Here is a 16,577-nt window from a genome sequence, read left to right as displayed (position 1 = left end):
ATAAGTGTAGCTTCCATGGCTTTTTTTAAACAAATCTGTAAGAATAAAAAAAAAACACATATATATATGTATATATATATATATATATATATATATATATATATATATATATATATATATATATATATTGTGGACATCGTGCGCCAAAAATATTCACGGTTAATTTTTTATCTTCAGTTATATTTTGGGTTACACGGCGAAAAACATGGTATCTTGTTTGGGGTCACGTCGGGGCTGGGCAGCTTCTTTGGATGTCCAAAAGCTGGCCTTCATGAAGCTGTCCTGTTCACTCGGTATACTGATAGCAGAGTAGACGTTATACATGTTTTAGGTCAATTGTGTCTCTGTTTAGGGTCATATGACTAGAGTCTCGAAGCTGGTGATAACGCAGAACACGCCACCTGCCTCAAGCCAAGGGCACCACACATAACATTCACCGCACTATCACCCTTGGGACGAACTTTCAAGAGGTTATAAGTGACAAGTCGTCTCGTTCTGTTCTAATTTAAAATATTTTTTGTTGCCGTTGCTAACAATGCGAAATGTCTAAGTGCCCCTTGTAGCTTCGGTACCTCGGCTTGTCTTCGTGAGGCTTAAATTTAACAAAGTTGGGAGCAGCAGAATTTATTTTTCGTAATTATAAACGGGACAATGACATATTTGGACGGCACACAACGACTCTCTAGCTGAAATGGAATATTTTTATAATTGGGGGTTGTAGTATGCCCAAAAGATCACTTTACGCTCGTAACTTGACATCCATTCATCGGGGTTCATTATTCCCAAGGAAGCATTTTTTATATCAAGTATGTATCTTTTTCACATCGGTCATGGGGCAAACACAGCTGTACAGGGGTTTTCCCCCCTCACCTTTTAATGGGACTGCAATTAAAGAAACAGCAGAAAACTTGCATTAGTATACCTTTTGCCTGGGCATAGGTCGGCGCCCCTGCAGGCCGCTAGAAAACCGGTGAAATTGATTGATTAGTTGGCTAATTATAGCCACTGACAAAATTAAAACGGCAGGGCGTGTCTATCGGACACCGGTCCCCCAGGAGACGCTCCATTCCATCCCACGTGCATGGAATTCGCCCATAGGCCTTTTGCGCTGAAGCTTTGAACAAAGTGTAGCGCCCTAATTTGGGGTAGTACAAGCTCACCTGATTGAGCCCCTCACTACTTATGGCACGTTGGTTGAGCTTTTTTAATTCTGTCTAGTGCTGAAGAACGAAAAAACACCTTTGGACGCCAGAAATCGGCCAGACTCAACGACGCAAGACAATCGAAAGTGCCAAATTCATGACACCACCTCTAGGGTACGCGTCTCTTATCTCTGGGTGGTGACGTCAAAACACCTCTGTCGCGACGCTTACATTTTTCTTTTTCTTTGTCACGTCTATTTTGGAACGCGAAAAACGGCATCTCTTCGCTAGTGTCTTAGCTTTGACGGCATTGGAATTTTTGTTGTTTCTTTTTATTTTCATCGTGATCTCGAGCTCCGCACCAGAGCAGGCAAGCTTCTGCATGCGTGACGGTTCGAGACGCTAAAGTTTGTACTACCCAAAACAAGGCCTAACAAGTCCCTTTTCGCAGCACCCCCTGGGCAACGCAGGAGGCCAATACACTCGGCGTGCACGAGACGCTGAAACGTTGTCGATGGAAAGAATCTCGCGCGTCGGGCGAGACAACTGATTCTCCTCCCCGCCGTTCTCACCTTCTCAAAACCCATAGCTTTCTTTTTTCTTTCCTTCTGGATACAACGGTTTTAGAGATCAGGGGAAAAGACAGATACACTCTGCCTGACGAGGTCCAGTCACCCCAACCGGGGTTGGCAAGAAATACCCTAAAAGGTATTTGAAAATAGTCACTGAAATCCTTGAAGCTGGCTAAAATAGTTCCACTCTTAAAATTTGGGAAATCATCACTAAGCCTAGATTCCTTCCACCCTGTGAGTTTAACCAGTTGCGTCGGAAAACTACTCGAGAAGTGAAGATCTTGCATCACCGCTTACAGTGGTAGTTGGAAAGTAGTAAAGCGTTCCCCGAAGAAACAACAGGATTTCGTCCACGAAGAGGCATAAGGGATGGCATCTTAGACCTCACCACCAGTGCAAAGTACGAACGAGGTACCGGAAACATTACAGTGTCAGTGCTCCTAGATATTCGTCGAGCATTCGATACGCGTTTAGTCACGCTGATATTCTTGAAGGACTTGAGCTTCCTGGTGTACATGAACACATGCTACGCTGGATAGAAGAGTTTCTTCGATGCAGGAACATCGCAGTATGTACAAATGATGGAGACAGCACGCATCATGAACTGTACCATATAGTACACCAAGGTAGCGTGTTAAGCCTTACTCTTTTCAATGTTGTAATGGCGCAATAACTGCAGAACCTTCAGCCACCTTTGCGAATACCTATATATGCTGAGGATATTTGTATCTGGATCTCTGGTTCGTCCCCAGACATTTGAAAGAATCAGTTACAGACAACCTTAAAAACAATTTTTTTAAGAGCTCAAGGAATGGAGTTGTCTGCCACAAATTTGGCGTTTATGCCATTTACCCGAAAAAAGCTTCCTGGTTTTTAACATAATGTAAATGGAGACTTAATTCAGCAAGTTCAATCGTAAAAGTTTCTTGGTGTCCTACTAGATCAATGCCTGACTTGGTCCAGACATATAGATATGCTGGAGAGGCGAATTAGTAGTGTAATTAAGGTTTTTCGATGCATCGCGGGAGCAAAATGGGGAGCTGCAATAGATTCAAGGCTCTCATTCTACACTGCACTATAAGCAACTGCCTTTTCTATACCTTTGTTATCCAACAGATCACAGTTTCGCCTTACTTATTTGCAAGAAGTCTGAAGTATACTTAAATCTCCCGCGAGCAACATCCGGTGCAAGAATACTCGCTACAGCCAAGGAACCACCAGTAACTATCCTAAGAATGCAGGAAGTGTGTCGCGATATTTTTAGACTTTCTGCACGACCCTTTTTTCTTGAAAATCTTTCTTGCAAGGGGATACAATTTTTTCAAAGATCAATTTTTGTGCCACTGCTAATTCCTGAAATAACGCACTGGGTTCAGGACATTCGTAAGCCACCATGGACGCTACCATTACTAGACAGACACATCAACATTCCAGGCATGGAAAAAAACATCGGTCAATACACACGTTGCAAGGACGTTGACTCTTTCATATCTACAGCAAAGATACAACCATTAAGGATCAACATCAGCATTTGTGGTACCCCTTTTCAACCACTGGTCACCCTTTCGGTTGTTGCACCATAGTTCTTCAAATACCGCAGAATTACATGCTTTACTCGCGGCTGCAATGTACATAAAAATAGCTCAACAGCGAATTCCTGGGTAATGTGTACTACAATCCATTAAGAAATAGCAGAGCGCGTTGAATGGAGTACAGTTCACACGGAAGGAATAAAAACACTGAAAATATACGGGGGACAGACACACACAGTTCTTTGAACGAGCAACTACATTTAAATGATGCTCATCACACTATGAAGAACCACTTTGGTCAAAGAGAAAATTAAGTGAAGACGAAAATACAAGAAGATACTAGAAGATAAAATTAAAGATAGCTGAATTTAACTTCCCGAGAAGGAAAAAGATGAAGAAAACTGGTGGAGACTTTTTCTATGATAACGTTGGTGTTATGAATTCCATCTCTGGTGTCGATAACGACAACGAGGGCTCGGAAACATTCTCTGTGGCAGTTTTGATCTTAAATGCTTCAATTATCTCTCGCCCATACTAGTCATTGTGTGAGCCTAGCACGACAGTGTGTTTATAGCTAGGGGAGCAGTCTTGGCAGGTGCGGGCATGGACAAACATTCGATGGTAAGAGCCGGATGGCGCATTGTTGACTTCGAGAAAGTGTTCCCTAAGGCGAAGGTTCAGGCATCGTCCCGTCTGGCCGATGTGTTGGTTGCCACAGATGGGCGGAATAGAATAAATTGACTTTTCTTGGCATTCAACGTATTTATTGGAGTGCTTGATGGTGCATACCCTTTTGCACATTTTTTTTTAGCTTCATCCTAGATGATTATCTTGTTATTCATCCTACCTCCATCTCTTCACGGGCCATTGGTGAAGCATTCGATTCCTGCTCGACGGGTCTTAGGTTTAGGAGTGAAAAACCACTTCATCCTCAAGTCAAAAAAACAAACAAAAAAAACAAAAACAACTAGACGTCATATTCATACAGTGGCTACATCAAAAACAAATAACTAAAATACGTTGACAATTCTAAACACCATGCTATGGGGAAATAAATTGGTAAATTATTTTTATTTTGTCGGATGCGTCATTGGATATCTTTGTACAGTGTTTTTTTTAGGTTATAATAAAAAAAAACAATGTTTCGTTATAGCTAAACAGTTTTGAATAACCTATTTTTATTTTCAATTTTCGGGACACAATGAATTTGGAGAATCGGCGCCATATTATGGTCTAGTCATGTCAAGACAGACATGGTACAGTTGGAATAAACTCCAAAATGTCAATATTGAGGTTTAAATGCTACCAAAACTGGGAAGAGACCGCGTTTAGCGCGCAAATCAGGCCTTGGTGGTTACCACTGCAGCGTGCGTTCTCGCACTGTTTGCCAGGTGGGGCTGTTCTCGCTAAGAAACTGAGAGAACCACTTGCGGAATTCAAGTATCTTCATGTCGATAGGCTGCAGCGGTGGGTGCTCGATGAGAGTTTTTGTGTTCATTATCGAGATGTCTCTTCGAAACTGAAAAGCAGAAAACAATGTTACACTTCTGTTGGCGATTTCGCGTAGATAACTAATTCTTGGTAACACGAGCATTTTCTTGCCAGCCTATCAGATTTTATGCTCTACTTCACCTTATGATGTACCGAAGGAAAGCCTTCAAACGCGAGCTCCTTGCTCTAATGCACATCTCGGCGGCACAAGCTCTTATGCAATGAGGTCAGCTGCCAACGCTATGAGCTCGCGCTTGTAGCCTTCGTTGCGGTACAACTTAAGGTGAAACGGAGTTTAGTGCTGCAACTTTTCCTTAAATTTTTAGTGAAATGTGCTCGTAACATGCATAATCTACGGTATACGTCACTGAAGCTCAAGGACGACATTTTTTTTTTACCCGAACATTAAACAGTTTGTCTACACCATTACACCACCCCATTTCAAGATGGATCTGGAGTCACGTTTATTTCGCTGCAACTCAGTATTTCCGTTGCGTTGTCGATGTTACCATAGCTTCCACAGTGATACAACCCCGAGCTCCCGTGAGAGCACATGGCTCTGTCTTGCGTGTCAGATTCGCTCAAGCTGTTGCTATATTGTTGAGGAGGCCTCAGTGGAAGACACACATTAACGAACGTGGTTTCGACAGCCTTCAAGTACTGCGGAAGCTATGCTAGCCTCGAAAACATAGCACAAACATGCAGACACCAAGTATAGACCTTTTTCGTTTACTCTTTTCTCCAGTCACATGCTGGGATTACCCGGTATGGGCGACAAAAAACAATAAATCATTTCAACCTGCTAACAGTAAAAAATTTAGAGGGGAAGAAAAATGTTAATGGGTGACGGTTACGCTTAAATACTAACTGCGTTCTATTGGCGTGGCGACGGCAACAAAATGTTTTCGCCCACACTGGAAGTCAGGATATTCAAGAAGACGGTGTCTTCGTGAAAAAGGTCGATTGATCGATATATTTTCCGCGTTCATTCCTCTTGGTCTCTGCTCATATGCACTATAGTTAATCCCCTCCTCTGATGAACCATTCAGGCTTCTTTCGAAACGCAATGGAAGAACCCGGGCACGCGTTTATATCATCAGCTGCAAGTCCGCGTTGACAACATTTTGGGTTTATACGAAATCTGTGGATATTCTAATCTTAGATTAATTACACTAACGGAGATGTTATGGGATTGAAAGTATTATAAAAAATATGTAACGAAATTACATATTTTATTGGGCACGACATTGAAACCTACAACAATTATACAAGTGCGCATTTATTTGATGAAACAAAAACTGTTATAGGAAGCCCGCGATTCATAAAAAAGAGCCTAAGGAAGCATCATACGGAAAAAAGAAATAAGGCGCCGCAAAATACAGGGTCTCTCAAATAGCGGCCAGGCTTTTACATCGACCACAAAAATTGATTTATTTACCTATCGCGTTAAGAGTTTGTGCAGCGCTGCCCACAGGTGGTGCATTTTTGTTATGAAATTTGCAAAGAGAAAATTTATCTAAGAAAAAATAATAGCTTAACTCCTATGGAAACCCAGCGAAGCCAATGGTCTTCAAACAATAGGGTGCCATATTTACGACGACCGGCGCCTTTGCCTCGTTTCCATATATATTAAGCTTTTTTTTTCAACTACTTTTCCCATGTAAGTTTTTTCTTTGCAAATTTTATAGCGAAAATGCACAACCTGTAGGAACGCTGCCCCAAATCGTAGCGTCACAGGTTAAGAAACCGATTTTGGCGGTTGATTTAAAGAGCCTGGCCACTATTTAAAACACCCTGTAGTATCCCTAACACACACTACAAAAGATAGAACCGATAAACAGCCTTATCACTGCTCATACATCGTACAAAAGACAGTCTTTAGCCACTGTCTGCAGGCGTGCTTCTTCCTTGTATAACTTTGGTCATACAAAAACTGCCTACAAACATGTTTGAAGCGTACAGTTGTACGAAGTAAACATGCGTGTCACGTGCAGGGAGTGTGTCCGCAGCTAACTCTGTCATCATATCTACAGCGAACTCCGTGTCTTTTGTGTACGATGTGTGGGAAGTGTGAGAGTAGATTTAGAGTCAGAACCAAACATGTATACACGATGCCCTCTCAAAAAATATTAACAATTTATGCCGTTGCCCGTTACTCGCTCAAAAGTAACTAAACGCGTTACTTGAGTCTGATAAAGGAACGCGTTACTTTACCTTCAGAGTAACAAGTTACCATTTTCGTTACTTTGACGACCGAATACACGACAGCTTTTGTTTCACTATTTTTTTCGGTAATCATTGCACTTCAGGAGCAACAAGTATTCATCGGTTGTGTTTCCCCGCTTCTTTGAGAATACATCTCCGACTACGCTAAAGAGTCGCTCTCCCGAGGCGCTCGACGGAAGGGCACTGTTGTGCTTTAGGGAGAGCTGGTGAATCTAGGATTCCCCTCTCTTTTGTTTTCTAGACTTCTTTAGTTCCAAGTTTACAACGGGTTTTGCGCCTTCCCATGTTGGCAACCTTCAGGGTTCAAATTCGGACTGTACACAGTTCTACAAAGATCAACCTTCTAGAAGGGTGAAGTTCGACCGACTGCTTCAGAGATAAACGTTGTTTAGTTGTTTTTCGGTGCCTATCTGCCTTTGTCGCAGTAGGAGCATATTCAGGTTAGAGATAAAACGAGGTCGTTTAAACGCTGTTGTACACATTACTCCTCACAAGTAACGAGCTGCAGTTACTCGTTACTGGGCCTTAAAGGTAAATAAGTACGTTACTCGTTTTTTTTCTTCTAAAAGTAACTAAATACGTTACTCGTTACCAAAACAATAACTAGGTAGAAGTAACACGTCACTGGTAACGAGTCACGTACATATTTGGTCAGAACTCACATTCTCAATGCGGAACGCAAGTTCGTCTGCTTCCTGAATATGGGTTGCACAGACGTCCGAACGCCGACCTCTGATTGGCTCTGCTTAGAAGGATAGTGGGTAGACCTCAATTCTAGCTGCCTTGAGGTCTACTCGCTATCCTTCCAGCCGAGCCAATCAGAGCTCGCCGTTCTTACGTCACTGATACGGGAAGCAGACGAACTTGCGCTCTACATAAACTATAGTCACTGACAGCTGATGAAACTCATGAACATTAATTATCATGCCCACACTTCTTGTTTTGTTATTTGCTCTACTGCGCTATGATCTGCTAATGATGCTTCCTCATCAATTGGCCAGCACAAATAAAATGTGCGGGACTAATTTTGTTCTGCATTTTTTTATCAGCGATTATACTCCAATACACAAAATTATCGAATTTCTGTAATGCGATTAAAAGGCGTGGGCTTCTGAGTTTCATACGAACATGTTACATTCAATTATCTGGAGTGTATTTGACCGCTCGCAGGGTTCTTATTCAAAATAAATTTAGATCCTACCTGACTGATGTGAGCTTTGCTGAGGAAATACCGGAAGAACCACCAGGCATCTGGTTCAAAGTGCATCCTCTGAATGACGCGCATTTGTAGGGGCTCCTCGGGAAGTATCGCGATCACCACCCTGGCGGTACCAAACTTGCTCCGAGCATGCTCCAGTATCAAGGCCGGTCCAATGTTCTGTGTTTCCGCAATAGTACGGAGGACGGGCCACCGCTTGCCGAGTATCGACACCTGGGCATCGAATTCGTTGACACACCTGTGCGCCTCAATCCTGTTCTTGACTGTCCAATGGTTCATTGTAAGCCGCGCCCAAAGGCTATCTCCACCACTTCGAAAAAATGTGTTGGGAGAAAGAAGGGAGTTCGGCTTGTGCAAGTGCTTCACGTGAGCCGTGTCGAAATCATTTTCAATGAGGTCATGAATGTGGCAGCTGACTCTGTGTTCGTGTCTGAAGAACAGCTTCCAGTCGCCTTTGGTGATCTGGGGAATGTCCTCGATGCGCCAGGACGGCTCTTCCCCTTCGGCGTGATGCCAGACAAACACGAATCCCAGCACCTCGTGGACTTCCCACTTCTTCAGTTTCACAAACTCCGGAACTGCAAGGCGAAATAAACAACGAACATTAACTGAACTGGAGCTTGAAAGTACAAAAGCACGTGCAGATGTATCGTGGTAATATACAGGGCGCCCCCCAACATTTGTTTACAACCTTCATGACTAATACTTTGGAAATGAAGAGAGAGAGAAATATATTATTAGCATGTTAAGGAGAACCGATGTTTTGTGTGAGCCACTACGCAGGACCTTCGTCCTCACTTACGCGTTCCGATCGCACAGGTTAATGCGGACATGTCAAGCCGTACCTGGGCGAAAGTGGAGTATGCCACTGATGGAGCACACATTGAACTTTTTTAATTGTCTACGGTAAAGCTTAGTGCTCCTTAACATTTTAGTACAATCCACACCTTCCTACCTCTCTTGGTTTTCAAGACTAATGGTCACTTATATTGTAAACATGCCCCCGTCATCTCCACATATCCCACTTGGTTATCGTAATCTATTCCGGATATTTGCCACGAGTACCTTGTACTATGAAAGCTTTCGAAAGTTCGGCCTTTGCTGAGTAATCCCTGCAGAATTGCGGACACAAGCGCAAGCTCCTGATGTTAGACTGTGCCTTGGCTGCACCACACCTAGTGTAGCGGGAGCAAGCGTGGCAGCTACCCGCTGACGCCAATTTAACATTCCGCAGTGTCGGATAGCGTAATATATGTCGTATTTAAAAACTACCGCTTCCCAATCCCCCCACCGCTTCCCATGAATTAATTACAATGAGCACGAACACGAAATCAAGGTTTATTTTTAAATCCAGTGGCATTTCTTTTAGCATTTCTTTGGAGCAACTAAAGTACGAGCGCAGCCGATGCTTTGAGTGTGTAGGACTCAATGCAGCGTCTACACTTGTGAATCTGAGGGCGGATCCGCGCCGGCGGCGAGGGGATTTTGGAGCCGGGTGGGCAAAATTTGCTCGTCATTCGCGGAAATCCTGGATCGGTCCGGGACCCATATCCACATTTTCTACCACAGGCGAGTGGATTTTGCCATGCGGCTCGAAACTCCGCTCGCCGCGTGCGCAGATCCGCCCGCGAATCTGCAAGTGTAAACACACCATAACCAGGCATAGTTAGAAGCGCTACGTTATGGCGTTAGTAATCTTTCTCTACGTGTTGAATCATCTACCAAACCAGTCAAGCCTAGTGAAGGCTAGATGACTTGCACTTTTAGTAAGCGTGCCGGTGTGTTTACCCCATTTCCACAAGACCGCAGCCATCTTGAATGTCGTCACTTGCGCTATCCGGTAAAACATCGTTTTGATCTCTTTACGCCGCTAAAGGTGTTCATCAAAAAAAAAAAAAATAGAAAAATGCTTGGTGCCCCACATTCTTGTTGGCCTCACCTATATTTCCTCGCATATTCCAGGTTTAAATGTTTTATATTTTTTTTCCTCAAGCATACCAGATATCGAGCCCACGTGACCGAGAGCGACGGGAAAGAGAAAACGTCTATATGTTTTCGAGCTCTTGGCTGCGCTCTATACTTTGATTCACCTTAAATCCGGACGCAGTTTACGCTACGAGCTGATGGTACCGGTCAGGCAGCGTCAAATGCGCATTATCATGGTGTTCGTCGTATTCCTGTACGTGTTCTGTCACAGATGAACCAGCCATAAAGACAGACGGCTTAGTGACTTCCACTTTTGAGGCTGCTTGATCGGTCAATTAGCTTGTAGCGTCTGCTGCGTCTGAACTTAAGCTAAAACGAAGTATAGCTTACTGCTTGTTTACGCTTGAGGATTCGTGGGTGTATCCGCACACGGATTCATCCGGCGCCAAGCGTCAAGATAAGTGCACTTCGTTGACGACAAAATCGGTTCACCGTCGGAGGAATATTCGGCCGCGAGAGCAATCGGCCCGTGAACAATTTTTCCCTTGCGGAAAAAGCTGCCATGCCGCCGCAGCCATTCGAAACGCGAGGAAAAAATGGCGTTTGCGGATGTCACATCCTCGCCGAGTCGCCCGAAATGTCGGAGTAGACGCCGGAGTCGGCAAAGCACCCAAGTTGTGCAAATGGCGCCGTCTCGCTAATATCGTTGAGTCGGCCGAAGTATGCGTCGAGACTAGTAAAATATTTAACCATCTTCGACAAGAGGCATCTAAACAATAAAGACGGTAACCACAAGGAAAATCTGTTGAATAAAATCGGCGTGAGTGGTACATACACAGGTTGTTTCTGTTGGCTCGTTGTTTTAATTTTACATCATCATATCGCCCAGAGAATGTTGGTCGTTTTCTCAGCACTGTGGGCTGTTAGCTATTTTACATCGCACAGCAGTAAAGTGTTAACAGCAAGCGCAAGTGTTCAAAAGCAGTTTTTCGAACAAAGCCCTTACCAGGGGCTGCTCTTTTCTCGTATACGCGAGAAACCGGAGTCCCGTTGACGCGGCGGGCGGCTACAAATGTGAGCGGCGGGGCTTTTTTCCGCCCAGTGAATTCGGCCAGCGGCAAGAGAGTTATCCGCAAGTTTGAACGTTGAAACGTAGTATAGACAGCCTTCTTTCGCGACTGGATAGCGCGGAGGAAAGTTTAGGTTTTCCTCAGCTACCAAACTCGCCCCAATCAATATCATGTTGCACGAAAAAATAACAAGAGTAAAACTTTAGTGCAAAGTGTGTAATTTGGCAACATGAGGTCACCGGATGGGTTCTTTAGGGGCGCGAAACACCGATAGAAGTGATCAGAAGGTTAAATGAAATCCCCTAAATAAAGAGAAAGTAACAAAAAAATACCAGAAAAAATGTCACTAACTGAGAGCACAATGTTCAGGTGTGTGTCGTACTGAATGAACTTAGTTGTTAGCATTATAATTTTTTGTGTGTTGTCACCGCTGATGTAAAGTGATTAAATCATTTAGCATCTTTCGGCCGAGTAGTTTTTTCCGGCTTTTCCTTTTTTTTCTAAATTTTCTCCTCTCATTGTCCTCCGTTCACTTGTAGGAATTCACAACTATGTAATGCCCGAAAGTACACTTAAAACAACGAATTAAAGGAATAAGCTCTAAACAGTAAATAAGTGGTAAACATCCTGCATCTTAAAACTGAAGCCCTGATGTGCAATGCAGCAACAGCGTGAGACCACTGCTTTAGACCGAGACGACTTTGATTTGCGAAAGCTTTTTTAACATCGTTTTAGATTATCTCAACTTCGGGGTAATAATTCTTACTTGATTATCATTACGCTGAACGAGGAATCTTCAAATTTTACACCTCAGAGGTTCCGAGCCAAAGGGCCTGCCTATATATCCCCAGTAGGCGGGGTTGAATCCCGGTCGAGCTGCCCCCAACCTGACGGAGGTGCATAGTTTTGAAGGTGCCGCGTAAACGAGATTTTAGTTGGGCGTCAAAATAAATCCAGTTTGACAAACTTAAGGCTGGTTCAGACATCCGCAACGAGCGCGTTATCTACGAATGTGTCTGAATCGTGACCGGAACGAAGGCTCTGCGCCGCGCGTACACACACCTGCAACCACTGCATCATGCGAAGCGAGTCGTCAGCACGGCGGCCGCTTCTACGACGCCGTCAGCTGTTTCAGCGGTGCCTCTAAAAAGGAGGCGCGCTGCCACTCAATGCCGTAACAGAAAGTAGAGTTTTCTATAGCATCAAGCTTTATTTTCTTTTTTCAGGATAGGTTTGCAATGTCAAGTGGATACAAAAAAAAAAAAAAGAAAAGAAAAAATGCTGTACGCCGTCTGGATTATCACGACCTTAAAGGGGCCCTCCGGAGCTTTCTGAGATCGTCTGTTTATGTTGTTATATTGCGTAGTAGGTGCAAGTTAATATGTATACAAAGTTTTAGATTACAAAACCATTTATTAAGCAGATGGAAGTAGAAATATATCGGGACTATTTTCTCTTGGAAGACAATCCCCCATTCCCTGCCCATCGCTAAAACTTGACCAATGGAAATGCTGCATCTCGTGGTGAAAGCGAACGTTATTATCGCAACACTTTTTAAGCTTGTTGTAAATTAGAGTTTGAGAAAAACGTAAACTGATTGTGGTGCGAGAAACATAGTTCGCAATTATCGTTCCAAAACCAGCGAACTATGTTTTCTCCCCGCAAGCTTGTTGCTAGGGTGTGATGCGTCGGCGCGTCGGGTCGTCTGCTTCCCGGGGCGTGTGCGGGCGTGCGTTGGCGGGACACGTGTTCCTTCTTCTCGTGGATCCCGACTCCGAAGCCAGCTTGGCGATCTTTCCACGTCAACGAGTCAAACTTTTCATTGTCATCTGTAGAATGCGACTGCGTATAGCAGTAGCAGCGCGACGGTGCAGTGCGACGAACGACGACTGTCGAGCACGAAGTCCCCAGTTCCGAAGACCCCTTGCCCTTCGTTTGTTCGGCAGGTTAAGACTTCCAAATTCGCCTTTGCCTTTGGAACTGTGCACACAACAAGTTTGTGTCATTTAATTATAAACTGCATGCGATCTGGCGTCGTACTACGCTCGAGGAGGAGAAGGAATGAAGGAGGTAGAGGGGGAAAGGAGAAAGGGGTGAGGAGGAAGCTGGGGGAGGACCCCGGAAAATTTGTTGGGAAAAAAAGAAAAAGAAGGGGAGTTGTGGTCGGGGAGGTCCATTGGCGATTTTTTTTGTGGCTAGTTTTGTTGTGGGGAAGCAGACGACGACTTTCAGAAGCACAGGAGCAATAAGCGTGCGCTCTTCACATTGGAACTATTTCTCAGGTTTTCAAGAACGTACTAGATAAATGGTTTTGATTCCTTATAACTGCTTTCTTAGCCTTTGGAATTGGGGTTGTTTTGTTATTGTATTTCACAACGTGAATTATAGGTTTTTATTGTTTGTTTTTTTGTTTGTCTTTTTTTTTTTTGGGGGGGGGGGGGAGGGGGGACTGGGACAATCCTTGGTTAAAATATTTCTCGAACTATTTGAAAGGGGCTGTTCCTATTCCGCTTAAAAAACGCCACGGTACGCTGAGCCGAGGGTATTAAAAATATTATCCCAATTAATTATCTGTGACAATAGGCGACCAGCGTTTAGTCAGACATCCAGAAATAGAGTTCCTAAATGTGCTAGAACGCCCTAACCACGTGAAAAAAAGATATCGCATTCCAAATCGTCTACCCCGACAACAAAGTACCCGCAAAAAATCGCCCGGGGACCACCACCATTACCACCACGACCCCAACTCCAAGTTCTTCTTTTTTTCTTTTCACAAGAAACATCTTGGGGGCTTTTCCTGGCCCTTTCCCTATTTCTTCCTCACCCCCTCCTTCTTCTCTCTCTCTATTCCTCCTCTCCTTCCTTCTTTCCTTCTCTCCAATTCTCCTCTCCCTCCTCCTCCTCGAGCGGAGTGCGACGCCAGACGAATCTGTATCCCTGCAGTTAATATTTGTTCCGTTCAGCTTGCACAGCAAGTACTCCTAGACTCACCTTTAGGCGCGAAAGGTGCATGAGTGCAGGCCCCTGTCGTGCCGCTGAACCTCCAGCCGTGGTAAGGGCACTCGATGCAGTCTCCCACCACGCGGCCCACGGCGCCAAGATGGGCGCCCAGGTGCGGGCAGTAAGCGTCGGCTACGCAGGCAACGCCGTCTCTGGTCCGGAATGCCACCAGCTCCAAGCCTGAGATCAAGGCGCAGTCTTTAACGTAACCTCAATTCAACTAGAAAAAAAAAAAACACACTAGGAAGCAAACAACTAGGCTATTAATTAAAGTAATGCAAAGAAATGTGTTACTAGAGGAAACATGCAGACTTCATCGAAGTGTTTTGTTATCAGCTCAGGCGAGCCCAGGTGCCCAAAGAGGCTTATTTCTTTTTCAAATGAAGTCGTCCCCCTTTGAAGGCCGTAGCTTAAAATAGACTCGATTATCATCGCTGACTTTATGTTTCTTTTTTTTTTTTCGGTGTGTGTGCAAGGTCCAGCAGTGTTATGAAGTTGCCACTCCGGAGTTCGAATGATTCCGGAATCTTACTGCAAATTCGCGACCCCAGAGTTCAATGAGAATGGAATGATGGCAGCACTGGGGGAGTGGAATGTGAGTGGAATTAGATGCCTTTTGTCCGGAATAGAGGGATTATGAACTGGGCACGGTTCTTATGCCAGAGGTGTCAATTTTTCTTTTTTTTTGGAAAACAGCGCTGTTTTTCAAAATGGATTCATACCAACTCGCCCAACTTTCCATTCTAGTAAGCTTCAATTTTTCATAGTGCCTATGGGCTGATAGCGCAGTTCGCAAGGACATAGTAAGGGGCTCTTGAAACAGCATCATTGTACTAGAGGTGACAGACGATTCGGTTGTCTCACTGGCTTATCCTCCTTTGAGGATAAAAATTGTGCGCCCTCAGTGAAGCAACCCAAATTAAATAGTTTTAGACAAACAAGAGGTCATCCCTGGCCCCGCGAGACGCGACAAAGCGGCTGTTGTAATCATGCGAAAGTAGCATGTAGGTTTCAACCAAGGTGTCGAACCGAGCTAGAACCGAAAACCAGAGCAAAGCCGTTATTATCGCGATAGCGCCAAAGAGCTGGTGCTACAGAAAATCCGGCGTCGGCGTCAGTGTCGCGGTCAGCGTCGGCATCGGTGGGACCCGAAAACCCTCACGGATGTCATGCAACAATAGATATCAAGGAATTCGCGAAGATCTTGACTTCGACGAGTAAGAGTGACAAACTGTGGTTCGTGTAAGTGTGTCAGTGTAGTGAGTGAGTTAGACTCTCAATGCGCGTGAACATCGAAAAAACACGTGAACAAGAAACTTTGTAGTGAGTACAGAGCAGTGAAGTAGTGTTCCAGAATGGGATCACGTGTCAGGACAACTAATGAGAAGAAAATCGTACAGTGGACAAATAAAGGAATGTTGCGTCATGAGAACTATATCGTTGTGTGACTCAGAGCAGGAGAAGGGAATGAGAAAGCGATGCGAACGGTGCCCGATAACTCTATCGCTTTCAATTCTCAAGAGCGAATCTTAAGCGTCCTCCAATTTGTTTTTATTTAACTGAACCGGATATTTTTTTTTCTGCCGAAGTCAAACTTTTAATATTGGAATGGAACCATAATCTCACCTGGCTGTTACCGGTGCAATGGAGACGGTTCGACGTAATAATATATGAGCCGCACCTTTTTGTGGGTGGCGGCGCGAAATTAAATAAATATTTGCGATGGTAGCTTTAGCGGCTCAGTTTTGACTAAACGAACGGCAGTGACGACATAGAGACAGCTCAATAATAGGGAAACAAATAAGTAAATTTCCCGTTTGTGCACACCACGAATTGCCGTCGGCGAGTCGGCGTGGAGGCGTACACTTCTATACCTTCTTTCACGTTACGATCGACAGCTAAAGACGCCACGAACCGCCGAAGCAAATCCATAGCTCGGAAGGTGTCACGTTTCATTCCGGTTGGGCAGAGCGACGCGGGGAACACGAAGTCACAAGGCAAGCTACGAACTATGAAATGGCTTGTGCAGCTGGTAGGGCGTCCATTTCGGTACATCGTAAGGTAAACCGGAATATATCTTACAATGCCGGGAGGTCAAATAGCTATTCTTTGGGTAGGTGTGTGTCTTTTATTTTCTTGCTGCTAAACGATATTCCTCAAAGAAGCAGGAAGACAACAAACATCAAAATAAAAAGAAAAAAGGGACGGGTTTCGGCGCGTTCGTTTCGCTTTGGCGAAATCTGGAGGTGAAATGAGACGAAGCCGCGAAGAGCGCGACAGTGCGGCGTCGGTCGCCGGAACGCCAGTCTTCTAGAGCCCTGGACGCTGCTTCAAGAAGGTTTATTGTGTGTGTGTTTTTATAGAAACAGCAAGTTGCTTATGGTCTGTTTATGTACTTT

General features: G+C 44.4%; 1 protein-coding gene across 1 annotated transcript in view; it reads right to left on the bottom strand.

The window, feature by feature from the left end:
- Window positions 1-4,600: 4,600 nt before the first annotated feature.
- The window catches only part of LOC120839803 (cholesterol 7-desaturase nvd-like), a 48,196-nt gene continuing 36,219 nt past the window's right edge, over window positions 4,601-16,577 (bottom strand). Inside the window, exons 2-5 of the mRNA XM_040210163.1 lie at window positions 14,170-14,358; window positions 8,600-8,760; window positions 8,165-8,395; window positions 4,601-4,765 (exon numbers count right to left, since the gene is read on the bottom strand). Of these exons, the coding sequence (XP_040066097.1) occupies window positions 4,601-4,765; window positions 8,165-8,395; window positions 8,600-8,760; window positions 14,170-14,358 (746 nt within the window). The remainder of the gene's footprint in view (window positions 4,766-8,164; window positions 8,396-8,599; window positions 8,761-14,169; window positions 14,359-16,577) is intronic.

This window comes from Ixodes scapularis, unplaced genomic scaffold, assembly GCF_016920785.2.
Source record: "Ixodes scapularis isolate PalLabHiFi unplaced genomic scaffold, ASM1692078v2 PGA_scaffold3__209_contigs__length_174095766, whole genome shotgun sequence".
Classification (NCBI taxonomy): Eukaryota; Metazoa; Arthropoda; class Arachnida; order Ixodida; family Ixodidae; genus Ixodes; species Ixodes scapularis.
The sequence above is the reverse complement of the archived record's forward strand: the minus strand, read 5'-3'. Positions and strand labels throughout refer to the sequence as shown.